The 24,224-nt window shown below is 38.8% G+C and overlaps 1 protein-coding gene across 1 annotated transcript in view; it reads right to left on the bottom strand.

Moving 5' to 3' along the window:
- Positions 1 to 24,224, bottom strand: part of LOC108727825 (discoidin domain-containing receptor 2) — a 149,458-nt gene that overhangs the window by 55,827 nt on the left and 69,407 nt on the right. Inside the window, exons 2-4 of the mRNA XM_018456088.1 lie at positions 23,240 to 23,417; positions 18,022 to 18,127; positions 9,037 to 9,268 (exon numbers count right to left, since the gene is read on the bottom strand). Coding sequence (XP_018311590.1) covers positions 9,037 to 9,268; positions 18,022 to 18,127; positions 23,240 to 23,342 — 441 coding nt within the window. The 5' untranslated portion in view covers positions 23,343 to 23,417. The remainder of the gene's footprint in view (positions 1 to 9,036; positions 9,269 to 18,021; positions 18,128 to 23,239; positions 23,418 to 24,224) is intronic.

Raw genomic sequence — 24,224 nt, 5'->3', positions numbered from 1 at the left:
AATTTTGCATAACATTTGTGTTACTTTCTAACATATTCATCTTATATTAAATTAACAGAAAAATTTCAGTGAACCGTTTGCGACACATGAAATGTGTTAAATTTAACATAAATTTTCCAACTGAGTATAATAAAAATACACACAAAGAGATATTCTAGAAAAAGACTACAGCTTTATTGTTTACTGTGATTGCAATCTCCTTTGGCGCGGTTTATTTCTATCATATTCCTCTCGAAAATCTGCGCTTATTATCTTTTATTTTCTAAATCTGTTCAGCCTTAATGTGCAATAAAAGCGGAACGTTAATGCGTGCCGTTATCGCGATGCGAGTTATTAGGTACGCGATATCGCGTTCGCAGGACGCAGTCCAGTGCGTAAGCATATCTCGTTTCGACGACAGAGCTATCGCTCTCACATCGGGCCTCACACCTACAATTGCAATTATATGGCGAGTGCCGGGCGCTCACGCGTGTGTCGTGACACGCGTGAATTATCCTGTGGACAGAGCGCGTTTTGCTAATGTCCTCGACTTCCTGTGCGTGTACCATTACAACCAGTATCATCACAGTGGCCGGCAATATCGCTCCGTTGTTTTCTTTATTTCTTTCCCTCCACGCCCCCGGCTGCCGACGCTGCGGCTACCTGGAAACAGTGTGTGATTTACCGGGATCAGGGGCCGGGAATCAACGCAAGCGTCGGTTGCGTGCCCGTCCGCTCTGCACGCACGCATCCGTCTCCTCACGCACCCCACTCGCGCACTTATCCCCCGACAATTATCGGATTTCCGCACGGAATTCCTCCCCCGTTCGACCTCATGCGAGAAGGAAAGCCCGGCAAAGTCGGTTCGTCACCGGACAGGATAATGATGGATCAAGAGGCCAAGACCTATCATTTATACTTACCGTCTACGAGTATCCCTATAATCATCACTTTTGCGAAAGTCATTATATCGAAGTCGTTCCTGCTCTTTAATTATAAATGATGATGAGCTTTGCTCGGGAAATGAATGTATTATATAATCATAAAGAGCTAATGTGCAGTAAAAGTCATAATATATGATTGTTAGATATTAAAGAGAATAGTTTGCTCGACTTTGTAGGGAAGAATGGGTATATGAAAGAAGCATGTTTTGAAAGAGCTATTTAATATTCTAACTGAATGTAGCCAAAAATTTTAAAATATTTTTATTTGATAGCAATACTGAAACTAACTACCCACACTGAAGAAAAGATACATAAAATTTATTTGTGAGAAATGTATTTATTTCACGAAAATAAATCTTTCTATTTAAATACGGCGAAATAAAGTTTTATTTCTAGCAAATAAGCTATCCTTTTTATTTTTTTACAATTAATAATATATATTTCACAGAAATGTATATTTCGTTATCTCACAAACAATTTTTTTATAATTAATAAATCGGAGAAAACGTCGTAAGTAACATTTGCTTCGTAATACTTTGACATTTTTCTCTTAGTGCATACATATTTCACAATCAACATAAAAAAAAGTGGCATTTCCTTAGTGAAAGGTAAATTTAGGATTATTATGTAAAGCTAAAAATAGGATTATTAAGACAAAAAGTCATTTTTTTAAACTGTTTATGCCTTTTGCATTTATTTTCATATTTTTTGATCTTATTTGTGTTAATTAGTTTATATTAATTTTTACTCGCATCTTTCAAAGCCAATTATGTTGAAAGAGCTGAATTCTCTATTTGTGTGTGTAAAGAAAGTGATTAAAATCTGTTAATGATTAAATATTGTTTTTTAAATAAATTGATTTCATATATTAGTAAATAGGTACACTTAAGTTAAAAAGCGGTTTTATTTTATTAACATCAGATTAACTTCCTTTTTGTTTAAAAAAAATACTGGCTCTTTCATGTTCACTCTACCCTATTGATTAACTATCACGTTTAAAATTAAGGGATTTTTAAATATTAAATTATTTAATAAAAACTTTGTATATGTATATACAATTTATTTGAATTGTTAGATTTTATTCAAATCAACATTTAAACTCTTAAGTCTTTAAGCTTTTACATATTAAAACCATTTATGATTAATAAATTATTATTTATGATTAATAAATATCGATGAAGAATTTGACATTTGAGTATTTATATCAAATTGAATAAAATTCTTTGTATTGTATTATAGAATGTCGCGGAAATCGATATTATCCGCTTCATCGATAGCCAACTAGAAACGCGTTATTCGTGCCACTGATAGTCGCGTTACTGCATGAACTTCCGTGATTAAGTGTCATTTTAAAATGTAACGCATAGAACACTCCGCGTTAAAATCTGTGGAAAAAGGGGGTGACATGTCAGTTGCCGCGGGTCGTTGTACTCTGCCGAGGACCGTGATTAAGAGTCGTTTTAAAACTGATGGTATATACCGATATGTCGCTTCTTTGAATGTTAAATGGGGCTATTCTGATTAAGCATACTTTTTACGAGCGTTGTTTCGAAGATTTTTATCATTTTACACGAAAGAGAAATTGCAAATCCGATAATTGTCATTCATACGCTTCCTCGTAGTATCCTATTTTTATATTTTCATCATAATCACAAGAGACATAATATACGCCGACATTTTCAGTTAGTTTCGCGAACACATATTTTTTACGTCCGCGCAAAAGTGATTTGTCACCGTCACATTATTCCGACGTCTCGAATGTGCTTTTAACTTTTGACGCCTATTAAAAGTAATACGTCTCTTTTTAACTGCTTACGTTGCACTAAACAAAATAACGAGTTAAAAGATAAAAAAGATTTGAAAGTGCAAGCGCGAGACGCTCATTAAAAACTATGGAGATGGCGGAAAAAATAAGTAGGACAGTTTCAGCTTCGAGTACTCTTTGCGAGTCGATTTGTATTTTAAGAGTGGAGCGCACACATGCCTGCAAATATCATTGGCGAAAATCACTGCTAAACACGTTATTAAAATGTTTACCGACGTGAATGCTTGTCGATTATTTTCAAGTAGTTTTCCAACAGCCCACAAATCGTGCGTCCAATAAAATCGACAAGTGGTCATTGCTTTTTATTTTTGATCGGGAACAGAAAACAAGATACAATAGTTGCGAACGTGAACATTTTTAACAATATAAGCTCAATTTGTGGATGTTCTTCCGGCGTATGTTCAACGTGTGGTCTGCAGGGAGTAAAAGATATCCATATGTTGTCTTCTTTGTGCAATGGACAGGAGATCTTCCGCTTTTATTCTTCCTCCGACGTTGTCTTTTAGAAGATTACGTCTGTATTTTATTGCTATCAGAATAATTTTCTACATTCATATTTTCTTAGCAATGAAAATAACATAAATAGCGCAAAAATTACAGTTATATCTTTGACTAGTTAAAATAATGTAAATATGAGAAATACACTATATATATTTAAAAGGTACTTCATTTACTTGTAATTAAATTGTACCACAAACTGTATTTCGATAATGTTTGTTAATGATGTTTATAGTTCAATGAATGGTTTTTGATACGTTGATTACAAGTACGCTGATGTCGCACATGGAACATGAAAATATGTGTTAAACATGAAAAGCGCTCGCATTAAAAGAGTAATTAATGCTTTCAAGAAAAAGTTTAGCGGAGCAGTATACCCGGGTTAATGTAAGTTTGGAAAATTAATGTTGTCGGGAAATTAAGATAAGGCGTTATCTGGAAGACGCGCAAAAATTTTCGTATAAAATAAAGGAAAGATAATTATTCCATTAAAAAAATATGCGTATTTTCGATAAATAATATTTTCAGGCATATTTTTTTTTTTTTTTATTATATCTTATCTCACATTGTGCCATAACGTGCTATAGTTTTATCACGCACTTGTTTATAATTATTTTCTTTAAAACTCTCCCGCGAATTAATACCGAAATGCAATTGCGATATTTTGATGATAGAATGTTATGCTCTAAAACTACAGTGAGAAAAAATATCACCGTTTCGAGAAAACTTCTTTACGCAGGACGTACCATTTCCTGCGGATTGCACAAGCTGCGCTCGGGCGAATTTAACTGCGCCAGAGATTCCAAGAAAATCTATTTAATCTCCCGTCCGTCGATGGAGCATGGGACGATGGAAGCACGCTATGGCGCGTAGACTAATGAGAAGTGGGGTCGGTTTTTGACGTGGGGTATTTATTATTGAGACGAGCGTTGAAGCCGGCGGAAGGAGTTGTGGAAGGTGTTTTCTCTTTCTTCGCGAAGGCGCGGGCGCTAGTGAGGGTGAAATACGGAGGCGAGAGAAAGATAGAGAGAAAGAGCCAGAGAAAGGTTGCGCCTCAAGCTTTAATTACCTCTGGCGGCCTTTTGAAGCTGGAGTGCCTTCGTCTTTCGTCACCCCTCTGCGTGACAATTATTATTAGCATTACGTGGTACTATTCGCGTCATTTTCCGCTGACGCGTGTACGTATTATGCGACGGCGTATGCACCTTGCACACGCACAAATGCACACGTCAGAATACGTTAGCGCTCCTCTCTTGTCCTCGAAATTGTTAAAGACCTCGTGGTTTCTTATCGCCTCGGCGCAGCGCGCGAGTCCGTAGAACGTTTCTCTCTCTCTCTCTCTCTCTCTCTCTCTCTCTCTCTCTCTTTCTTTCTCTTTCGTTCGGATATCTCCGCAAAACCCTGGAAAAACTTCCCACAGCGCGTGACGCGGGAAAGGGAATATTTGCTGTCTCGGGTATATTTGCTGCGGAAGCAAAAATTTCGCTTCCTTCTACGAGCGTCTACCAAGTTAATCTCATTTCCTCCTACAATAATTAATCGGATTTCTCAATACAACTACTACGTTTATCCTTAGAAAAAAGATATTTCCTTGCTTTAGGAAAATTTGTATTAAATATCCGTTTGTTTTTTTATGCGCAATAATTTTAGTAAGTAACAACGTTAAATATCTTTATATTAAAGTGACATCAATTTTGATTAATTATTTACATATTGCAATAAAAATAACTTCTAAAAAAAGGACCCTACATAAAACCACGGATTTTTGGCCCTCGGTAAAATTGTCTTAAATTGTAATATTATGTTATAGTTTTTGAGACTCATTAATTAAAAGATCGCTTAGACAAAACCATAAAAAATGGATAGATTTTGTTGTAGGATCATTTGAGAATTGCTATTTTCTAATCATTAATCGTACTAAAAAGTATCTTTACTACTAAATTATTTATTTTTTGATGACTGTACCTTAATATTTACATACAACAGAATAATGAGATGAACCAACTGATGTAAAAAAAATATATAGTTGTTTAAAAAAAGTGTAGTTCCGCAATTTTATATATTACATGTAAATTGCATAATTTTTTTGAAAAGCAGCTATGTGTTTTCTTTACATCAATTAGTTTATGTAATTATTCTGAAGTATTAAATATAGAAGTATTAAATTACCAAAAAATTAAAATAGCATAAAAATTAATTCAATAGATAAAGATACTTTTCAGTTCGATTAGAACGGAAAATAGTAGCTTTCAAATGACAAAATTTGTCCATTTTTTAAGATTTTGCCTCAGGAAATTTTTGATCAGTGAGTTAAAAACTATAATACATCACAATTTAAGCTAATTTTACCGAGAGCCAAAACCCTGTGGTTTTGTGCGGGACTCTTTGTCAACGTATATATAAAGCTATTCCATCAATATAAAGCTATTTAAATCTTTAGTAGCCATTTTAATGGATCAATTCTCTTGTTTTTTTTTTCAGATGCGGTAAGTCCAAAATTAAATCTTAACCGTTAATGGATTTCGTCCATAATAGGGAAAAATGAATCAAGGTTAGTAACCAGATCACGTTTAATAATAAAGCGGTGAATAATCATAGGATTCATAATAGGATCGAAGGGGCTATACAGTGTTTGCATGAAATTACGCGGTTGAGCGCCGATGACGATAGACAGCGTCTTCGGCATGTAGGACGAAGATGCAATCCTCTGGCGCATTAGCACCGATGCAAGCTGGCTATCAATATTAACAAGATAGTAATCGGATGCCAGATGTAGAGACACGTTCGATCGATTATAACGGATAACTGTTCTCATGAGAGACAAATCGATAGAATACTGAAATGTGTCTCATCAGCATCATTGTCGTTTTTCTGCTGACTAGTAATTGCACCGCAAAATTTTACACACGAGCAGCTTCTCGCGTTTGCGCGCTCTACAAAAGGACTAAGTATGCCGAGTTGATAATAAGGCCATGAATAGTGATGAGTCGGGATATGTCACATACTCGAGAAACTATGTCTCGGCATGGAATTTTAGATTCACGTCACGTTAGCACCTGTCCAATTACGTCGCCATTAATCTTACGTTTAAGTTAATAATGTTTTCAATCGTTTTTCTCTCCTTTTGACATATTTTCTATGTAATCGAATTAAGATGAAGTGCAGCATATTAAATTGTTTGGCAGAAAGATCACTGAAAGATATATATCAAAGGCACTTAGTTAATTGAAATAAAAATATAAAATAGGACGAAAATGTATTAATCTCTTTTGACACCACACGTATATCGAGAACTAATTTAGGTTTATTTAGGAGGAACTTAGAAAATACACTATAATTAAATAGATTAAATATCGAATTTAAACTCAAAATCGGATATTCGGATATATGAACCTCAGCTGTTGATCGTGACGTTTCACACATTATGCAAACTGCTACATTTCAGATTCGTTGCCAAATTGAATAATCATAAAATTTTGATTGTTGACCGAACGTATTTTCAAGAGGGTCGCCTCCGAAGCAGAAAACCGGATTAATCATTAAGTATTGAATAATCATGAAGTTAATCGTGCGACGCGCGAGGTGTCTTCTTGCTGGCGGAGGGGAACGGCAAAGTCACGCAGTCCCTCGACGCATTAACGCCGGCGCGAGTGGTCCATCAATATTAATAAGATCGTAACCGGACGAACGTGGATGTATAGAGACGGCCGATCGAATGACCAATTTGCCTAGCGGTTAGGCGAGCTTTTTCGTCTCGCCTTTCAGGACGTGTATCGGTGTATCGCCTCTTCTTAGCGTCGTAAAGCGAGACGGGGATCGTCGTCGCATTAATGAACGGGGTACGCGTCGCATCGCTACGGAATCGTTCCCCGAGGGGACGTGCCGACGAATGAGGCTTAAAGTGTCGTAATAGCGACGGCGACGTGGTCCATAAACATTGCCCGACGACGGTAGACGACATTGAGTTCACTGGGAACGTGTTCCGTCGCCGTCGGCGATACTCGTGTGCGGCTCCCTCAAAGGTAAACGGTATCGGGCACATTTGATGTTTGCAGTCGCCATCATGTGGACAGAGTCTACTCCGAGTGATCTTGGTTGATCGTTTGCGGACGAATATATAGGATGTCTCCTTTTCAAACTTCTATTTATATTTTAGATTTTTCGGTTATTTATTCAATAAAAAACTGAGAAGAGGAAAGAATTTCCTAATTAAATAAGAGCAATTCTATATTTGGTCAGAGCGGATCTTTAGTGCTTGAATATTTCGGTGTGAATTTATATACATATCTCTTCTGCAAACCGTGCGCCAAGATCTTCTTCGGTCTTGAAACAGACTCATGAATAGAATCGAAGTAATAACGTCATTTATTAAATTGATAGGCAATTTAATAATTTTTGATGCTAATAGCATCTTATACAAATAATCTGATGTTAATGAGAATCCTTTAAATCTGCGAACAATTTGTTGCAAAAAATACTTCTTCAGCGGGATTCGAACCTGGAAAGAATTGTCTTTGTAACGACATACCTATGTATTTGTTTTATCAAAATGATTGTAAGTCGCGGAACAGTAGTTAAACTTTGAGTGTTTTTACATTTATGAGAGGTTCAATCTGGAAAATGCCTTAAACGTGGTAGTGGCGCATCGATCGCGGTTCGTCGCTACGGATATGAACGGAATATACTGTTGCTAATGCATAGTACACGGTAATGCCGGTATCCTAACTTTACGGCGTCCATCACGAACTCGTTCCGCTCACCGCAGCTGCTCCCGCTAATACTTCAACGTGGGCTTCACCGTTAGTCGAGAGAATCGTAGCAGATTCTCTCGCGAGCAGACGAGCGGAAGGCTCGAGGCATGCCGTAGGACGGGCCCGACAAAGTGGCGCACCGACGGTACGAAATTAGCTTACGGATTCGCGATAAGCGGCTTACGTTTCAAGCAAGGATAATCCCGCGCCTCGCAATCGATTCTTGATCGTCGAACACTTTGAACTCGCGTTCGTCGAATCTCGTTCAGGCATGTACGCGTTGCTTTAACTGCACTCAAATAGAATGGACTGCATTCTATCTAGCTCCGGAATAACGATCTCAACAGCTTAGCCGAAGGAACGATGGTGCGATTATTTTGAGTCAATGAGATCGGGCCTATTTCGATCGTTCTGCTGTAACCGCGGCAGCTGCTGCATCAACTGGCGTCGGTAGATGCGCGAATCGACGTCGGCATCACGTCATAAATCACGATAGCGGCGAATGTTTTTGCCGAAATGGTCTCGTGTGCATCGATCCGATGGTCTGTCAGTTCTAAAAACCGCACAGTTTTTCGTACTCGTGTTATGCTTGAGGTTCGATATAAGAATACGCGAGAAGTTCAAAGTCTTCAAATTGAATAGAGTCTCCATTTTTTTCGTAATTATTTCCTCTATATATTGCAAAATATTTACGAATTGTAGAGTATATTCGAAAGATATATAATTAATTCGTTATTTTACTTTGATTTGATTATTTTAAGAATTAAAATTGAAAAACTACAAAATTTGCACGCATTATGTGTAAGAAAACTGTTGGTATAATTTTTTGCATCTTATTATTTAAGTTTATGATAGTTATAATAGTTAGTTTATAATACAGATTGGACCATTAGGGTAATAGCTAAGTAATGGAGAATCCAATCAGTCCGATTTAGGAACTTGGTTGGAAAACGTCGAACAACTTCGTGGCAGCGTTCTATACCAATGTTCGTAATCTAGCGCCACGATAGAGAATCTTTAATTAAGTTAAGGCGCTCACCTCATTTCCTTTGATGTCTCTATATCGAACCCATTTGCCCAGTCGCGGCCTCCAGTACTCCAGCATATACGCCTCTGCGAATTCAACACCCACGCCGTTTCCGAAACGGCCCTGGGTAGCGGTGGCCGTGATCAAGTGGATAGTATGAAGGTCGATCTCCAGCCACTCTCGAGCTTCCTGGGTGATTTGGTTCTTAGGACACCAGGCACCACCGAGGTTCTCCGATTTCAATCTATAACCATCGACAGTCGAGTATCGAATTAACTTTTGCGCTGGTTATTTTGTGGTATACCTTTAAAAGAAACATTAATGCATTTATTTTATTTCATTTTCATATGGAGAACCGATTTTTATGATTTTTTAATAATGATTTGTGATTTTCAATTTTTTAAATAAAAATATACAATAGTAGAAAAATATTTTCTGTTATTTTACATCTTCATTAAAAAAATTGAAAATCATAACTCGTTATTTAAAAATGTAAAAAGTCACGAAGAATTTGATAAAACTATTAAATAACTAAACTATTAAATTACTTAAAAACACACTTAAAACTATCGAAGAGTTCTATTCTCAGAAATCGAATTTCGAGCAGTCGCGTATACGCGCTTTGGCTCGACCTCGTCCGCTCATAAAAGTAACGATCTAATTAGATGTGAAAGTATCGAGTTAGTTCCTCGCCAGTACTGTTCATCTCACGCTATCAGAAGATCAACCGATGCGCGGTCGACCATCGAAGTCCTCTCTCCAAATTCCGATATTATCGCGTTTACGTGCGCAAGAACTCGAGGATTTCGTGCTCTTTCTCGAATGTTATTTCGTTGACGCCATGTGAGCTGCGCACGCAATGTGAATCCGAATTGCATTTTAATGAAGCTTGGAAGATCTAGAATTAGTATAAAAATGGTATCTGAAATGGCTTCCTTGTTTTGAAAGAAAACGCACATTTGTAATAATTCAAGGTGTTTGTAGAATACTATTTATACAAATATGACGAAAATAGTGTAAAATTATTATAAAATTACTGTAAAATTATTGTAAAATTACCGTATTATGTCAATGTTATTATGTGGCTTAAGTTAAAATAGATGTTATTTGTCAATGGGATAAGAGTACGAGAGAAATGATGAATAATCGCAGATGTAAACGCAGAAATGAGCTTTCCGACTCGCTGAGATCATTGAAAATCCGGAAGCTTATCGAGATTCCCAAAGTCCGGTTCGATAACCGACGAATTTACATAGGCGGGAAATCGGAGATATTCGGAGTGACCACGTATCATCTCGCGCAGGTGATATAGGTAGGATAGGAATACGCGGCCATTTAGAATACGCGTTCAAGCTGTGCCCGCCTCGTGCTTCGGTTTTAATCTTCGAGGGGTCGAAAGCAAAGCAAGGAGGGAGTTCTGCGCCGAGGCTGGCATGAATAAAACATGAAGCGCGAAGCGCCTTCCCTAATTGCGTGGACCGTTTAAATGCTCGACTAAGAGTGGTGCTCCTTTTCGGCGTTACGCCGAGGATACGTATAGTTATATACGGGCGGGTGTATTCTTCTCAAATTGCAGATTAGGAATCGCCGCGTGAAACGTTCTCGCAGTTTCGGCGCGAGAGCGCTCTCGGCATACCAATATCTCAGCGTGCGAAAAAGAGTCTCAGAGGGAAATGATATTTCTCGACAATTGCGCCAACGAAGGGATGCTTGTTGGTTATGCGAGACGTTTACTGTGATAAAGTAAGGTACCACTTACAACGAAATGGCACAATAAACTGGATTATTACGCGCGGCGCGGATGATGATTATAATAATCTTTCTCGATAATGAGAAACATAAAATAGAGCTATTTACGATGAGTATGCGTCATCGAGGAATTGCGTCACGATTGATCCACGAGGTGCTAATAATCATACCTCACGTTCATCATTAATCGAGTACGATAACATGGCTGCGTTCTCAACGGCGCGGCAATGCGGCTGATCACGGTTATAATGGCTGCTTTCGCGAGATTTACAACCTGTGTAGTGGAGGCGCCTCTTTATCGTTAACAACCGGCTTGTTCGGGATGATTAGCCGAAGGTGGAGTAGCAATGACAAGGCGTGGGTTCTATCATCCTGCAGTGTAGTTTTCTATCGTTACGAGAAACGCTTATTTTAAATAAATAATTCCCGGTTGCCGAATGAACCACGAAATTTCATAAAAAATTTTAAGGAACAGTCGACTGATCATGATAAATATCGATCACATAAGGAGATGTTATTTCTCCTTACATATTGTGAGATATTGTTTATAATAGATGGTCGAATGGATATCAATGAATAAAGAATCTTTTCATTTACCAGAAAATTTTTTGCGAATTTGTAACAAATACCGATCGATGTTATTTATTTAAAACGTTGCTGCTGAGTTTTAATTTCCGTACTTGCAGCATGTCGATGATAAGGATCCAATTGGAGTGAAACGAATAATGTAAATTCGACAGAAATGAACAATGAATTAAAACAAATATATTCAATCATGTTAAATGTTATAACATAATGTAGTTTCTCTTACTCGATAAAAATACGTATTATTAGCAAGAATAAACAATGAGTTTATAAATGTATTTAAATTACAAATAGTTACAAACTGTTATTTTATATATATATTTAATACGAATAATTCATTGCAAGATTTCGGGCATCAAATAAATATAAATCATGAAAAAATAAATTTAAAAAATTTAGTTCAGAATAAAAAAATTTAACCTCTTTCTCTCTCTCTCTCTCTCTCAGAATATTATTTTTTAATAGAAATCCCATCTAAATTACAAAATTTTACTACCTAAATTGAATGTAAATGCATGCAAACGCGAGTTTATTTCTGCGAAGACAATATCCCGCTTTATGCGTCTCTTTTATATCGTCAAAAATTCGCGATGGTGTTCAAAACCGGCTCGCGGGTTCTATTTATAATGACTTTCCATGAGTGTCGCGGGGCAAGGAAGGATCGAAGTGTGTGGTCTCCGCATGTACCAAAAAGACGATCCGGTATAATCGTTTTCTTGACGGTGAAACACGATGCAGAACCACCGAAAACTCCATGTCGTCCGCTCCGCACGACTGGCACGAACGGATGGTATTAAATCGAGCGAGGCGAGAAGAGGATGGCGTGGCAAACTTAAATTTTCCATCGCGTCAACCGCCCCGCTGATTCTGCATTCGCCGGTATTAACGGGCACGTGACAGCAGGATTGCTCGCTATCTGCGCGCGTTAACGCGCTCGCATTATGCAAACCATCGATCGGGAAGATTGACGGACATCTCACCGTCACGCCGCCGGCGAGTGGCGGAGCATGACGATCGATGGAAAAAGATTCGCGCGATTTCGTATGACAAAAGCACCGTCCTGTCAGTCGCGGTCAGAATTTAATTTCAGAGTGAGAAAAAATGTCGCCGTTATTACCGTTTCGACGATGACGTTGTCGGTCACGGGAAAATTGAATCTGTCACGCGGCGGAATTTTTATCGTGCGTTATCGTTACGAATTGAATGGTTCTTGCGGAGAAGAGAAATTATTTTTCAATCTAATTCAACGATCTCGGATCTATGCTCTTAGTATTAAAGAATCCATCATGTTATGCACTAGTTAATTAAATTAAAATATCTTTAATTACATAGCACGCGCCTTATTGGACGATCTTATCCGTGCAATTAGATATTTAGATTAGAGAAGAATGTCAGTCCACGATGATTGGACGAATTCATTGAACGAAATTATTCTTCAGACGTATACTGTTTTACATTTCTTTCTTAATCACATCTTCTTGATTTCCGCTCATTAAGTTGACCTAAGAAATTCCGCTTTTATAAGACGGATTCCGATTTCGCAATTTAAATACGAGTAAGTAGTGACGAAATTCTCGAACTATGTAGTGCTCTATAAACGAATAAATAGCGAAACGCCGAGGTACGATTAGTCTCTTTTGTTAATGTAAAATATATATATTTACATCATCTCTTCATGCCAAACGCGGCAATGAATCTGCAGAACGACTGCAATATCTTTGCAGGTGTAAGATGAGCCGTGTCTCTCAATAAATGTTATCGCGGTAGACTGCAGTCGAGAGAAAGTATCTCTTTAAAGAATCGTTGTATTTCTCTGTAGCGAAATTGGAAAAAGACGGTCCCGGCCATTTACCAATCGAATCTTTATTGGCACTCGCCACGGCCGTCACTGTTATTTCTACGGAGATACATCCATAGAGCGAATATCACAGAACTAAATCTGGTCCTAAGACCACGATTTTAAATCTGTCTGATCATAATTTTCTCCTCGAGGAAAGAAAAATATCCCGGTTAATTTTATACCAAATTATGGATATTAAACATTTTTTTAGAATGATAATTTAAATAAAATTTTTTTTAAATATTTCGATATTTTTTTTTTTACAATGTTAGATTCAAAATGTCAAATTATTCCCAATTTGAGTTATTTTTAATCATATTTATAATTTGCCACTCTTACCTAATATATCGTTAATTTGACTAAAACAATAGAGTTAAACAATTTATTTCAAGAAAATGTACATATTAAGTTTGATTCAAATTTAGTTTATTATCTAAGTGTATACGTTAATGTGGATGTTTACTTTAAAATTAATTACAGAAATGGATTGATTTACATTTTGATAGAGATGGAAGTTAAAAATAACAAAATGTTATTTATAACTCAAAGGATTAGATTACCATTGCTCCTTTAATATTCAACAGTGTATAATAGATGTTAATTTGTAATTTCTCGTATATTTGTGTTATAATATTACTGTATATGAGCGTATTTTTATTCTAATAAAAATTTTTTTCGTGCGTACTGTTTTCATATCTCGAAGAGGAAATGAATCAGAAATTATTTTACTGATTCGTCGTTTGAAACATCAAACGGATCAGAGGCTATTTTCAGAAAGCTCTTCGCCTGTGATGCTCGAGGCGTCTCTGTTCCAATCATTCTATAACTCGATGTTGAGATGGAGTAAAATCGAAGATAAGGTCCACTTTGGCATCGTTTGACGCGTAAGCGTAATCGGCCGCGAATATAACCGGCTGTCTCTTTTAACCTCCGTCTCATCTGTGCTTTTCTAAATTATAGTGTATCAAGTAATGGCTCTAAGTAAGAGCTATTACGAGCCTGTAAAAATTCGCTAACTCAACGCTAGCACGTTATTTCCGAAGTAAATATCTTGTATCATGCAGTTTCCTGCCGTTCCTCTATTTAGGAAAATGGTTCGTATCATATTTCTAGTTGTTCGAACAACAATTCAAACGTGTGCGTGGAAGTTCGTGTGCGGAAATAATCATTGCTTATCGTTTCAAAGCTATGGTAACATTAACGATGTACATTTACAACGTCACGTAAACAATAATAACTAAATATTTCGCTTTCGCGTTGAAAATAAACTCGCGAGCTTAATAGTATGCATCGACGTAATTAGCACGTAATCACAGTTCACCCGGCAGATAAATTGAAACGCGCGCTATTTTCGTTTCGAGCGAAATTACGCGGCGAAAATCGTCTCGTGATTTCTCAACCCCGTTCAATTTCTTTAAGCGATATCTCGCCCGTTCTATGTTCCTACTGGCGTCTTAATTGCACCCATTCTAGAAATGCCGTTGAACGGAAACACGAAGAAAAGGAACGGCGGAAACGTGCGAAAGAACTTGCAGCTGCACGATTCCTAAAAGGAGTATGCGGTACGAAATACAGCGCCGGCTTTTTCACGCCGATTGTACGTCAAAAATTTTTCACTCGATAATTGGAAAAAACGCGCTCCATTAGCTTTCACGATACGCATCGGCGAGAACTGTTTATTCTTCTATTCACAGATGATTTATCACGGCTCACGCTGTTGTAACTCGGGAATTTTCGTTCCTAATTGAAATCACTTTTGTTATAGGAAAACGAATCATTTTTCTCGTATATTTTATGTGTATATGTGCCTATATGCTACAATTTTTCTATTTGTCAGAAACATTCTTTCGATAATTTGTAAAAAAAGTTTTCTAGTTGGGTCGAAATGATCATCAGAGCATATCTTGTAGTGAATCCTAGCCTGTGATACATTTCCATACCAGAGATCAACGTCAATCTTTGCACAATATTCAAACTATGAGCCATTTATATATTTTATATTTCCGGTGTTTTCATTCCGGATGATTTTTCTCGTGTAATTGACGCATCCCCAGGCGCGTTGTTTTAATTCGCGACGTTTTCAGTATAACGAGAATCTAGGAAAGCGTGCAGAACCTAGCTTCACGTTATTTTTTCTCTTTCTCTTTTTCTTTTTTTTTCAAACGTGTACCCTCGACGTTCGTGGTGAGCGAGAAAGAAAAATACGCCGTATACGGCGGTAATTCGTATCGGAGCAAAGCGTACGTCGGCCTATTATCTCGTGAAATTTCGAAGAAAATGGCGGGGCAGTTCTCTCTTTTTTTTTTTCCAAGCAGCACAAAGGAGCGCTCATCGCCGTTGTAAGCGTCCGCAGCACCTCGCGCGCCTGAGGGCAGCCTGTATTAAATTAGATGGTGACGTGCGCGGCCGGAGGATCTCCGGCGCGCGCGATGCTGCGGGGGCACAGCGGAGCTCATCAAGACTCGGAGGCCCATTCAGCCGGTCATTGTCTGCGGTAATGGAATGTATTAATATCGGAGAGCCCGCGGGGCCGTCGACCAACGCTCCGTGTATACCCCGGCTTGGTGCCGCGCGCACCCGTTCGGTACTACAACCGCGGTCTGCTGGGCTGGGATACGTCCCGTGGGATGGAATATTCGTATAAACCGCCGCTGCACTGCAAACCGCTAGCGAATACCGGGCCCCACGCATTAATATCTAAACGCGAGAGCGCGAGAGTGAGAAGCAGAGAGAGAGAGAGAGAGGTAGAGAGCGAGGTCGAGAAGGTGAGGAGGTAGTTGGCGCACCACGTACTCTGCCAGTTGCATCTCGTATTCATGCGTTGCACCAGCGGCTACCAGAGGCGTTACACGACCAACCCTTTTACCACTGGCCAGATGTAATATTCTTTTTACTTCAAGTATGATACGTCAAAGGTCCTTTTGTGATAATTGCATTAGAGAACGGGAGGCTCCTGCGAGGCATGTCCGCTAAAGGCTCTCTGTTTTGCGCCATAGTCATTTTGCAAATGTTTGTGAGGTAGGAGGAAGGGTACGAATGTGGCGAAACAGCAGGCAAAATATAGAGGGTAATGCAGGTGGAAATTAATTTGGAGAATGAAATTAATTCTACCGTCGTGCCTCATCGTTTATTAACTATAAGCAAAAAATTACGTTAAACGTGTACTCGTAATTAAACTCATACTGGAACATTAACTTGTTGGGATATTTAACGGAAGTTTTTAAGTTTTCGGCGGCTGGTAACGTTGTCGTCGTAAATAATTACAAGCGCAAACAGCACGGTCAAGGGACGCATCGAATAATGACGTAGAAATTATTAACGCAGAACAGAACGCACGGCAGTATGTAAATCCCCGATCGGCCGTAAATTCATGTTGAATAATTTTCGTCAGCCGCAATTAAAAATAAATTCGTTTTTAAACCGAGGAATAAACTGGCGCTCAGGGAGAACGATCAATTTAATAGCTCTATAAATATTCATTTCGCACGAGAGCAAGTGCCAAACGAGAAACGATAGCTATCGGAAAGATACGCGGATTACTTAATTATACGTTGTTGCACCGTGAATTTATTCTTGCGCGGGATAGGCGTTAATTTATAATTAGACTTCATAAGCTTTTTCGCGCGCCCACCCGTTGTCGGTGCTGAATTTTTTTCTTTTCTCGCGGCTTGACGATAAGAGATGTCGACTAATCTCTGTTACCTGGCCTTCGCGCATAAATGGGGTTAAAGCTACGCCTGTTAGATTAGAAATAATCACGTTCGCAACCGCGTTGTTCTCTTTGTTTGCGCATAATAACGTCTTTCGCCATAGACTTACAAACCTGATATTCCGGATTTTACGTATTAACGAGCAGCCGGGCGTTCCCTTTAGTAATCACGTGTGCGCGCGCGCAAAGCGAAGGCGTCACAATTAACACAAAAGGTGATATATTTACCTCGCCCAGACACAGAGCCTCTATTTTTCTTTTAAAAATTCTAAAAGTAGAGCGTGGCGCCCGGACTCGTTACATTTTGATAATAAAAGCCATGATGTAAGAATATTACGTCTTTCATTCCCGTGGAGACCTAGTCGATGATCAATCAGAAATTAGCCTAAAATATAAGTAAGCCAATATGAGGTAAATATACCGTTAGTGAATATGATCCAATTATTGGACAAAATGGCAAAAATGTTAAATCTTAAGCTTTTAATGATACGACTCTAAATAAATTCTTATTAAATTTATAAAACAACGAATTTATTTTGAGTTGTATATATCATTAAAAGCTTAATTATAAAAATTTTTTATCGTTTCGTCCAATAACTGGGCCACTAACCGTTCATTAACTGGTACATTTACCTTAGAGCCGCTATTAGAAATTTACCATTAATAAGAAATTTGCCCTAAAGTTATATTCAACTGCTATTATGCTCAATGAAATACAATAGGTCTGTTCTCTATGGTTAAACTAGTATCCACTTTTGGAACTTAAAGTGAGCTAAGTGTATACGTTTGATATTTGGCGAAAGCGTGTAAAGAGAGTTCTAGTGCAGTCTAATGCAGGAATAAAAAACAGACCTCTTATATTCTTACATCACGATAAAAACAACGCGATAGAAACGACTTTCTATCGTCTTTATGAATATTCCGCTTGAAGCCTGGTTTACGTAGGGGAAGACTGTTAGCGAAAGATGCGGTTGGGATCAATTTTTGCGCGCGTCCCACGATATCGGCGGCGTTACGCCGGTCGCGGGTGGATCGAGCGTAACAGAAGGCGCCGGTAGATACGAGTGATCGATGGCGGTTCGGCAGACTATCCGAATGAAAAACTGTCGCTTACCGTGCCAGGTGGGGTCCGACGTTTCCGGTGTCGAAGCTGGAACTGGCGTTGATATCCGTGTCCGGGATCGTCCCGGACTCCATGCCGAGCGGTGCGATGCATTGGGCTGCAACAAACGAACGTGGCGTCGCCGAGGTTAAAGCGAGCTTTGAATTTATATGCGCCTATCCTATAGGCACGTCGGCGTGCATCACGGCCGGATCATAAATGGCTAAATAACCAGCTAACCGAGATGGATCCATGCGATAGACGGTTTACGTTCTCGGTGTCTACGGCTGCCTGTCGTGCGGGTGGAAGTTACGGTTCGAGGGCGAGTACCTGCGAGCGAGGGAAGGTAGAAAGGGGGCCGTCTCAACGTTCTCGTATCTCCTGGTCCGATCTAATTGTTTCATAGATGAACACAGCTGCCTTGCGAGTACTGCTGCCGTCTGCATCGTCGACGCTGGGAACGGGATATCTTTCGCGTATGCGAGATAGCTCGAGCGGAATATATTTATTGTACCGCTGTGTATAATGTCGATCGCGTATTGCATCCTTGGGAACAGCGACGAAAAATGACATCTACAGTGCAAAGCTGAGAAACAACATGAATTGCGACAATGTTACGATTTTTATATGGAAAGGATAGTTTTGATAGACTATCTAAAATAATTTATAACATGATACGAATTTGGACTGATGAGAATAAATCTAATTAAATAAAAGAATTCCTATATTCGGTTAAGTGGATCCTTTAATGCTGTAATTTTAATGTTTACATATTCTGCATGTGTGAATTTATATATATATATATATCTGACTCTGCAAACTGTGCGCCGAAGTTATGAAACAAAATCATGAGCAGAACTAAAGTAGTACTACTTAGAGTAAAGCGGAGTAATTTGGATCAAACATACAAAACATACACTATTCCACCAATAGTGTATGTTTTGTATGTTTAATAATTAAATGCATTATGCAATCTTAATCTTTTATACAAATTCAAAATTTCTATCAACCTATCCAAATTACCTCGCTTTACCTTATTTAAGTAACAAGCAATTTAATAATTTTTGATGCTAAGAAACAGCTTTATAAGAATGTTAATAATCAAATATTAATGAGAATCTTAAATCTGCAAATAATTTTATTGCAAAAAATGTCTCCACCGAGGTTACGATAATATTTGTCGCAACAACCAATAGCTATTAAGCGCACGTATTTCAAGGAGACGTGTGATAAATAAAATAATTTAGCTAAATACAGATCTGAAAAATAATGTTGAACCATAAAAATAATTATATAAAACGCTTAAATATCGATGATAAGACTGTAAAAAGTTTTAATATTCTAGCAACCAGTTTAAACGTCCTACATAGTTATTTTTATGATTCAGACAAAATTATTTTCAGATCTGTATCCAGCTTAAATTTTTAGATACTCCAGCAAAACCGTTCTTTCCCATGTACACTCGTGGTCGTTATAAATTTGTGGCGTTTTTGGCGTGGTCGTCATTCGACTTTAAAGGGTCTGTCTCATCGTCGTGACTGCACGCTAATGAGGATCATAAAACGCTTTATCTTCCGGAGATTTAATATCTGAAAGGAATCCTCTCGGCGCAGATCGACTAGCCTCGCGTATTCGTCCCCACGAGCACCAATGACAGGGTTAAGGGCCATCGAACAAACGATACCGTCTACTTTGCATACATTACTCCGACCTCTCCGGCGCACGCATTTTCAAGAGGCGATCGTCCGGTTGTGCAGTAAAATTTACACAAAGTATGATGCATGTACGTATTCGTGCCGTCCGCGTCACGGCGGTATCATTAGGGACGACAGTAAGGATCCGCGACATTTCGCATTTCTTGTTTTTAAGGCACCATTAACCGCCCACGCCTTATCGGGCATTTATCTTGAGAACGCGAGACATAGCCGCGATTATCCGGCCACGAGCATATCGGTCGTTCACTTCCACGCAGACCGGATGCTTCGTCGCGTGTACAAAGTCAAAGCTAGGTAAATTCACAGACACGTGTACGGTATACACTGGGTTCTTGTAATTCAACAAAGGAGCGCATATTGTAGCGTAACTATTCCGGATGCGACAACTCGAACGTCCGCTATGCTCGCAGCGCATGTCTCGTATATGCATGATGCAACACGGCATCGATTACGGTTTACACGTCCAAGTAACGATACCCATACGCGATACGGAAATTGCTAAAATTTGAAGTAGCCCGAGCAGGGATCGTACAACGTAACAATACACGGTAGTCGGCAACGATAATGCCTAATGCCCGGATATCGAGTGCAGAGGCAGCGCGAATGTAGCTGGGCGTTCGAAGGGATCTTCGGGGCGAGAGGGAGGACGCAGCTTCGTACCGGGGAGTGTAACGGAAGGAATCCGCGCTAAGCCAACGAACAGAACGAGCATGTAGGTGGCCATTAATACCGGTGAAAGTTTGCAGTGTTCTTCCGACGATACCACCCCGCCTCGTAATTCTGCGCCCGGTCGGCGTCGGCCGTTGTGAAATGTGTATTTTGGTCTTACGTTTTAATCCAATACTTTATTGCCGAATCTCTGTAAAGCGTGGATTCGCTGACGCGATTTAAGAATATAATGCTCGCAATTTGTGCGACATGCATTTCTATGATGTACAATTGGATCGATCGGTCTCCTGAGTTTATATCTAGAATAATTGGGCGAGCTCTGTTATTTGTAATCCGCGGAGAGAGATGGTCGGAAACGATATCGAAGGAATATTCATCAGGGTACGACGCGTTGCTAATGTACGCCGCGATTTCGATCGTAATCGACAAATGGAAAATTGCACGCCTACAAACGCGACGCTTGTCGCGTTGGGAATCGGCAAAATGGCCGATCGGATTAATCGCCGTTATTACTAACAGGGCTCTCCTCGTCATATCGCGATTCCGGTGCTCTAATATATGTATGTTCAACTTCCTCTGCGCTGGCCGATTAGAATCAACGGCAAGAGAGTCGAGTCGACAAAGGGAGGAAACTGCGATCGGCGTGAGGACTGGTTGTTGTTATTAATGAAGGTTCTTCTGATATGTCCACCGCTAATATATGTCTTCAGATTCCGCGGAGTGCGCCGACATCGATAGTGGAAAAGTCGCGTCTCGCGGCCCAAGCGAGAACACGAAGATCGTCGCGGTGGGTCGAACTTGGTATTATTATTAATGAAGGTCAGCCCGATACATCGCGATTCTGTCGCTAATGTATGTCCACGAATTCAGCGGGGACAGTGCGAGAGGGCGATTTGAATCAATGGTAGGAAAGTCGTGCCAACAAAGGGAGGGAATGCTCGATCGAGATCCTTGGATGGCCAACATGGTGAGCGAATCACTATTATTATTAATGAAGGTTCAGCCGATATATATCGTGCACCCTCGCCGGAATTCTCACGACCGCCCGTCCTCGATAAAGTTCGACCGGTAGAATTCGTTTCCTTTGTCGGTGCGTCCGGTCTAACGAATCACTGTGAGATATCACACTTGATCGTAAATCGATCGTGAATAGGGGTGAATAAACACGACACCCTCGTGACTCTTTCGAGATACTAATCTCTCTCCGTTAATCTTCGAGACGTCTGACGGCGTGCAAGACGCTTCGCATGATTTCATCCTTGGAGGTTGTCTAGTAAAAGTGGTTCATCTTTAACGGGTCTCCACTCAAGAAAAACACCATCGATTATTTTCTGGCTATTGGCGCTAAGATAAATTACGGGGAAAGAAAGGAAATCGCTAAGGATACAGTTTGGAAGGGTTTCGGGAGGGTGCAATTATTAAGCTTTCCATTATCACGGCTACGATGCAATTTTTCTCTTCTACGTCCGGAAATCTATTTCTATTAAGCTGCTTTTCGCGAACAGGGCTTTGGAACAGAGCGATTACTTATTATTAATACGATAAAATGGAGTACTCCGCGTGATCTTGAAAGTGGGATTTTCCTATGTGATTCTCGTTGATTTTTTAATAAGACTATTCTTTTTTTATTAAAGTAGATATGAGAGTAGATATATTTCAACTAATATTACGTAGATTTATTATTAATTAAAATTCTGATAACGCTGATTGAAGTTGTTAAACAAATGTCAGTTTTTGACTGCGATTTTTTAATAAAAAAATATGAATAGTTAAAATCCAAATAAGAGATAACAGTACACTATTAGAAATTTCTTAATGAATTTTAAATAACGTGTAACGAAAGCTTGTGGAACAAGTAGATAACTGAAAAGTAATGTATGATTTAACTGAAAACGAAATTACAGTAGTCTTAAATGTAATGAACGTGTGCATTAAATTTAACGAATATAATGTACCGTTATAAAGTTAATTTACGAGTTAATGAAATGTAAGAAATGAGACTGAAAATTAATAAACGTGTTAATGGAATGTAAGTAAGGAACGTATAATTGAAAAGTAATGAGCGATGTAAATCTAAGTTACAATTTTCGTAAATGTAATGAACGAGAACATTAAATTTAATGTAATGCTATAAAATTAAATTTAACTTGTGTAACTTAAAGGTACATAAAATTTTATGATATTTTTAATAGTGTGTATACCTATTATTAGTTATTTCAATTACGATTAATTAGAATATTCATATCCGTAAATTAAAAGTGTATTAAATTTCAATACACTTAATTTTTTAGTTATTACAAACTTAAATCTCATTAACATATACATAAATAGTCTTTTCAGTTATAGAAAATTTAAATTTTATTTACCAGTATACATTAAAAGTGATAAAAGATTTAAGAATATTTCTAATAGTGTATATATAATATATTGATCTTTTATTATTTCAAAATTTTGCGATAATTCGTTGTTCATTTACATTATCAATATATTTCTTGTCGGCGATATAATGTTCAGATTCAGACGTTCAGGTTTCGCCCACTCGAAAGCCTCCGAGGTATCGCAAATATAAACGCACACGACTCGAATGATAAGACGCAATATCTTGAGATAGGTACACAAGATATCTAATGACCAGGGTCAAAGCCGATCCTGGATCGAAAGTTCGTCGACTGCGGTGGCGTAAGTTCTGGGGTCGCGCTACCTCCGCGTCGTTAATAACTTATAAACGAAACAACCTGCGCGCGCGACTCCAAACCAAGGAACTATAGTCGAACGAAGTTTCACGACGAGACGCACGACGACGGGTACTATAAGGCCTGCGGATTAGAGCTTAGGAAACTACTTACAGAGGTCCACGCCGTGGTAAGCGGGGGCGAGCGCGAGCAAAACGACGAAAAGGTGGACAGCAGGTGGCGCCCTTCTGGCGAGGAAACCCAAGCTTTTCACCATAGCTCCCTTTTCCTGCGAGGGCTTCACCCTCGCCCTTTCCTCACCGAGACTCCCGCCGTGCCATTTCTCGTCAACCTGAAACAAAAAAAGAGCACAATCATTATGTCATGCTTGACGATAGTTGGATAGGCGATCGACAAAGCGAGTCGTTTCGTTCACTGCTCCCGAAGAACAAGTTCACCTTGGCGGAGAAACGACATGCGTAATTATCGCACGAGAGTGTCATCTTGAATGCTACATTGAAATGTGACACTGTGTGATTTCATGTATTTCATAACCGTAACTGTGGCGAATAAGAGAAATAATACATTTCAAAGATATTTCTATTAAAAGAAATCTATTATATAAAGACATTAAGAGTTTTACCGTACGCTATCTTATTTATATAATTGTTATATAAAATAGTTTCACATATTATCAAATATCTATTGAATTTCGTAACAGTCGAGTTTAGCTCAATATAATTTTTTAACTTAAAAATTCTGCAGAGAATGATGCACGAATGACATTATATCTTCATGTAGATCTGGCTTGTAATCCTTGTTCAATTTTCTGTCGATTATTCGCTGCACGTGGAATCATTTCCTTCTTGTACGATCTGAGGGCGGAGCTAAACTTCCTGCGACTTCCACACACACATGTCATGTATTTTCCAGGAAGGAACAGCACGAGAATTGCGACGCGTTAGTTTTACGTAAAGATGTCTCGATCGTAGTCAGTAATTTTTAACTCGCATCGATCCGCGATCCATGATCCAACGAGAGTTTATTTCATGAGCAGAGATCGAACTCGAAAAGCAACGAGGAACGCTCGAGAGTAGCGCGGTAACAGCTCGTTATTGGCTTACGAGCCTATCAGCCGATAATGCGTTACTCCCATTTT

This window comes from Mycetomoellerius zeteki, unplaced genomic scaffold (assembly GCF_001594055.1).
Source record: "Mycetomoellerius zeteki isolate Tzet28-1 unplaced genomic scaffold, Tzet1.0 scaffold55, whole genome shotgun sequence".
Taxonomy (NCBI): Eukaryota; Metazoa; Arthropoda; class Insecta; order Hymenoptera; family Formicidae; genus Mycetomoellerius; species Mycetomoellerius zeteki.
This window is presented reverse-complemented; position numbering and strand designations above follow the sequence as displayed.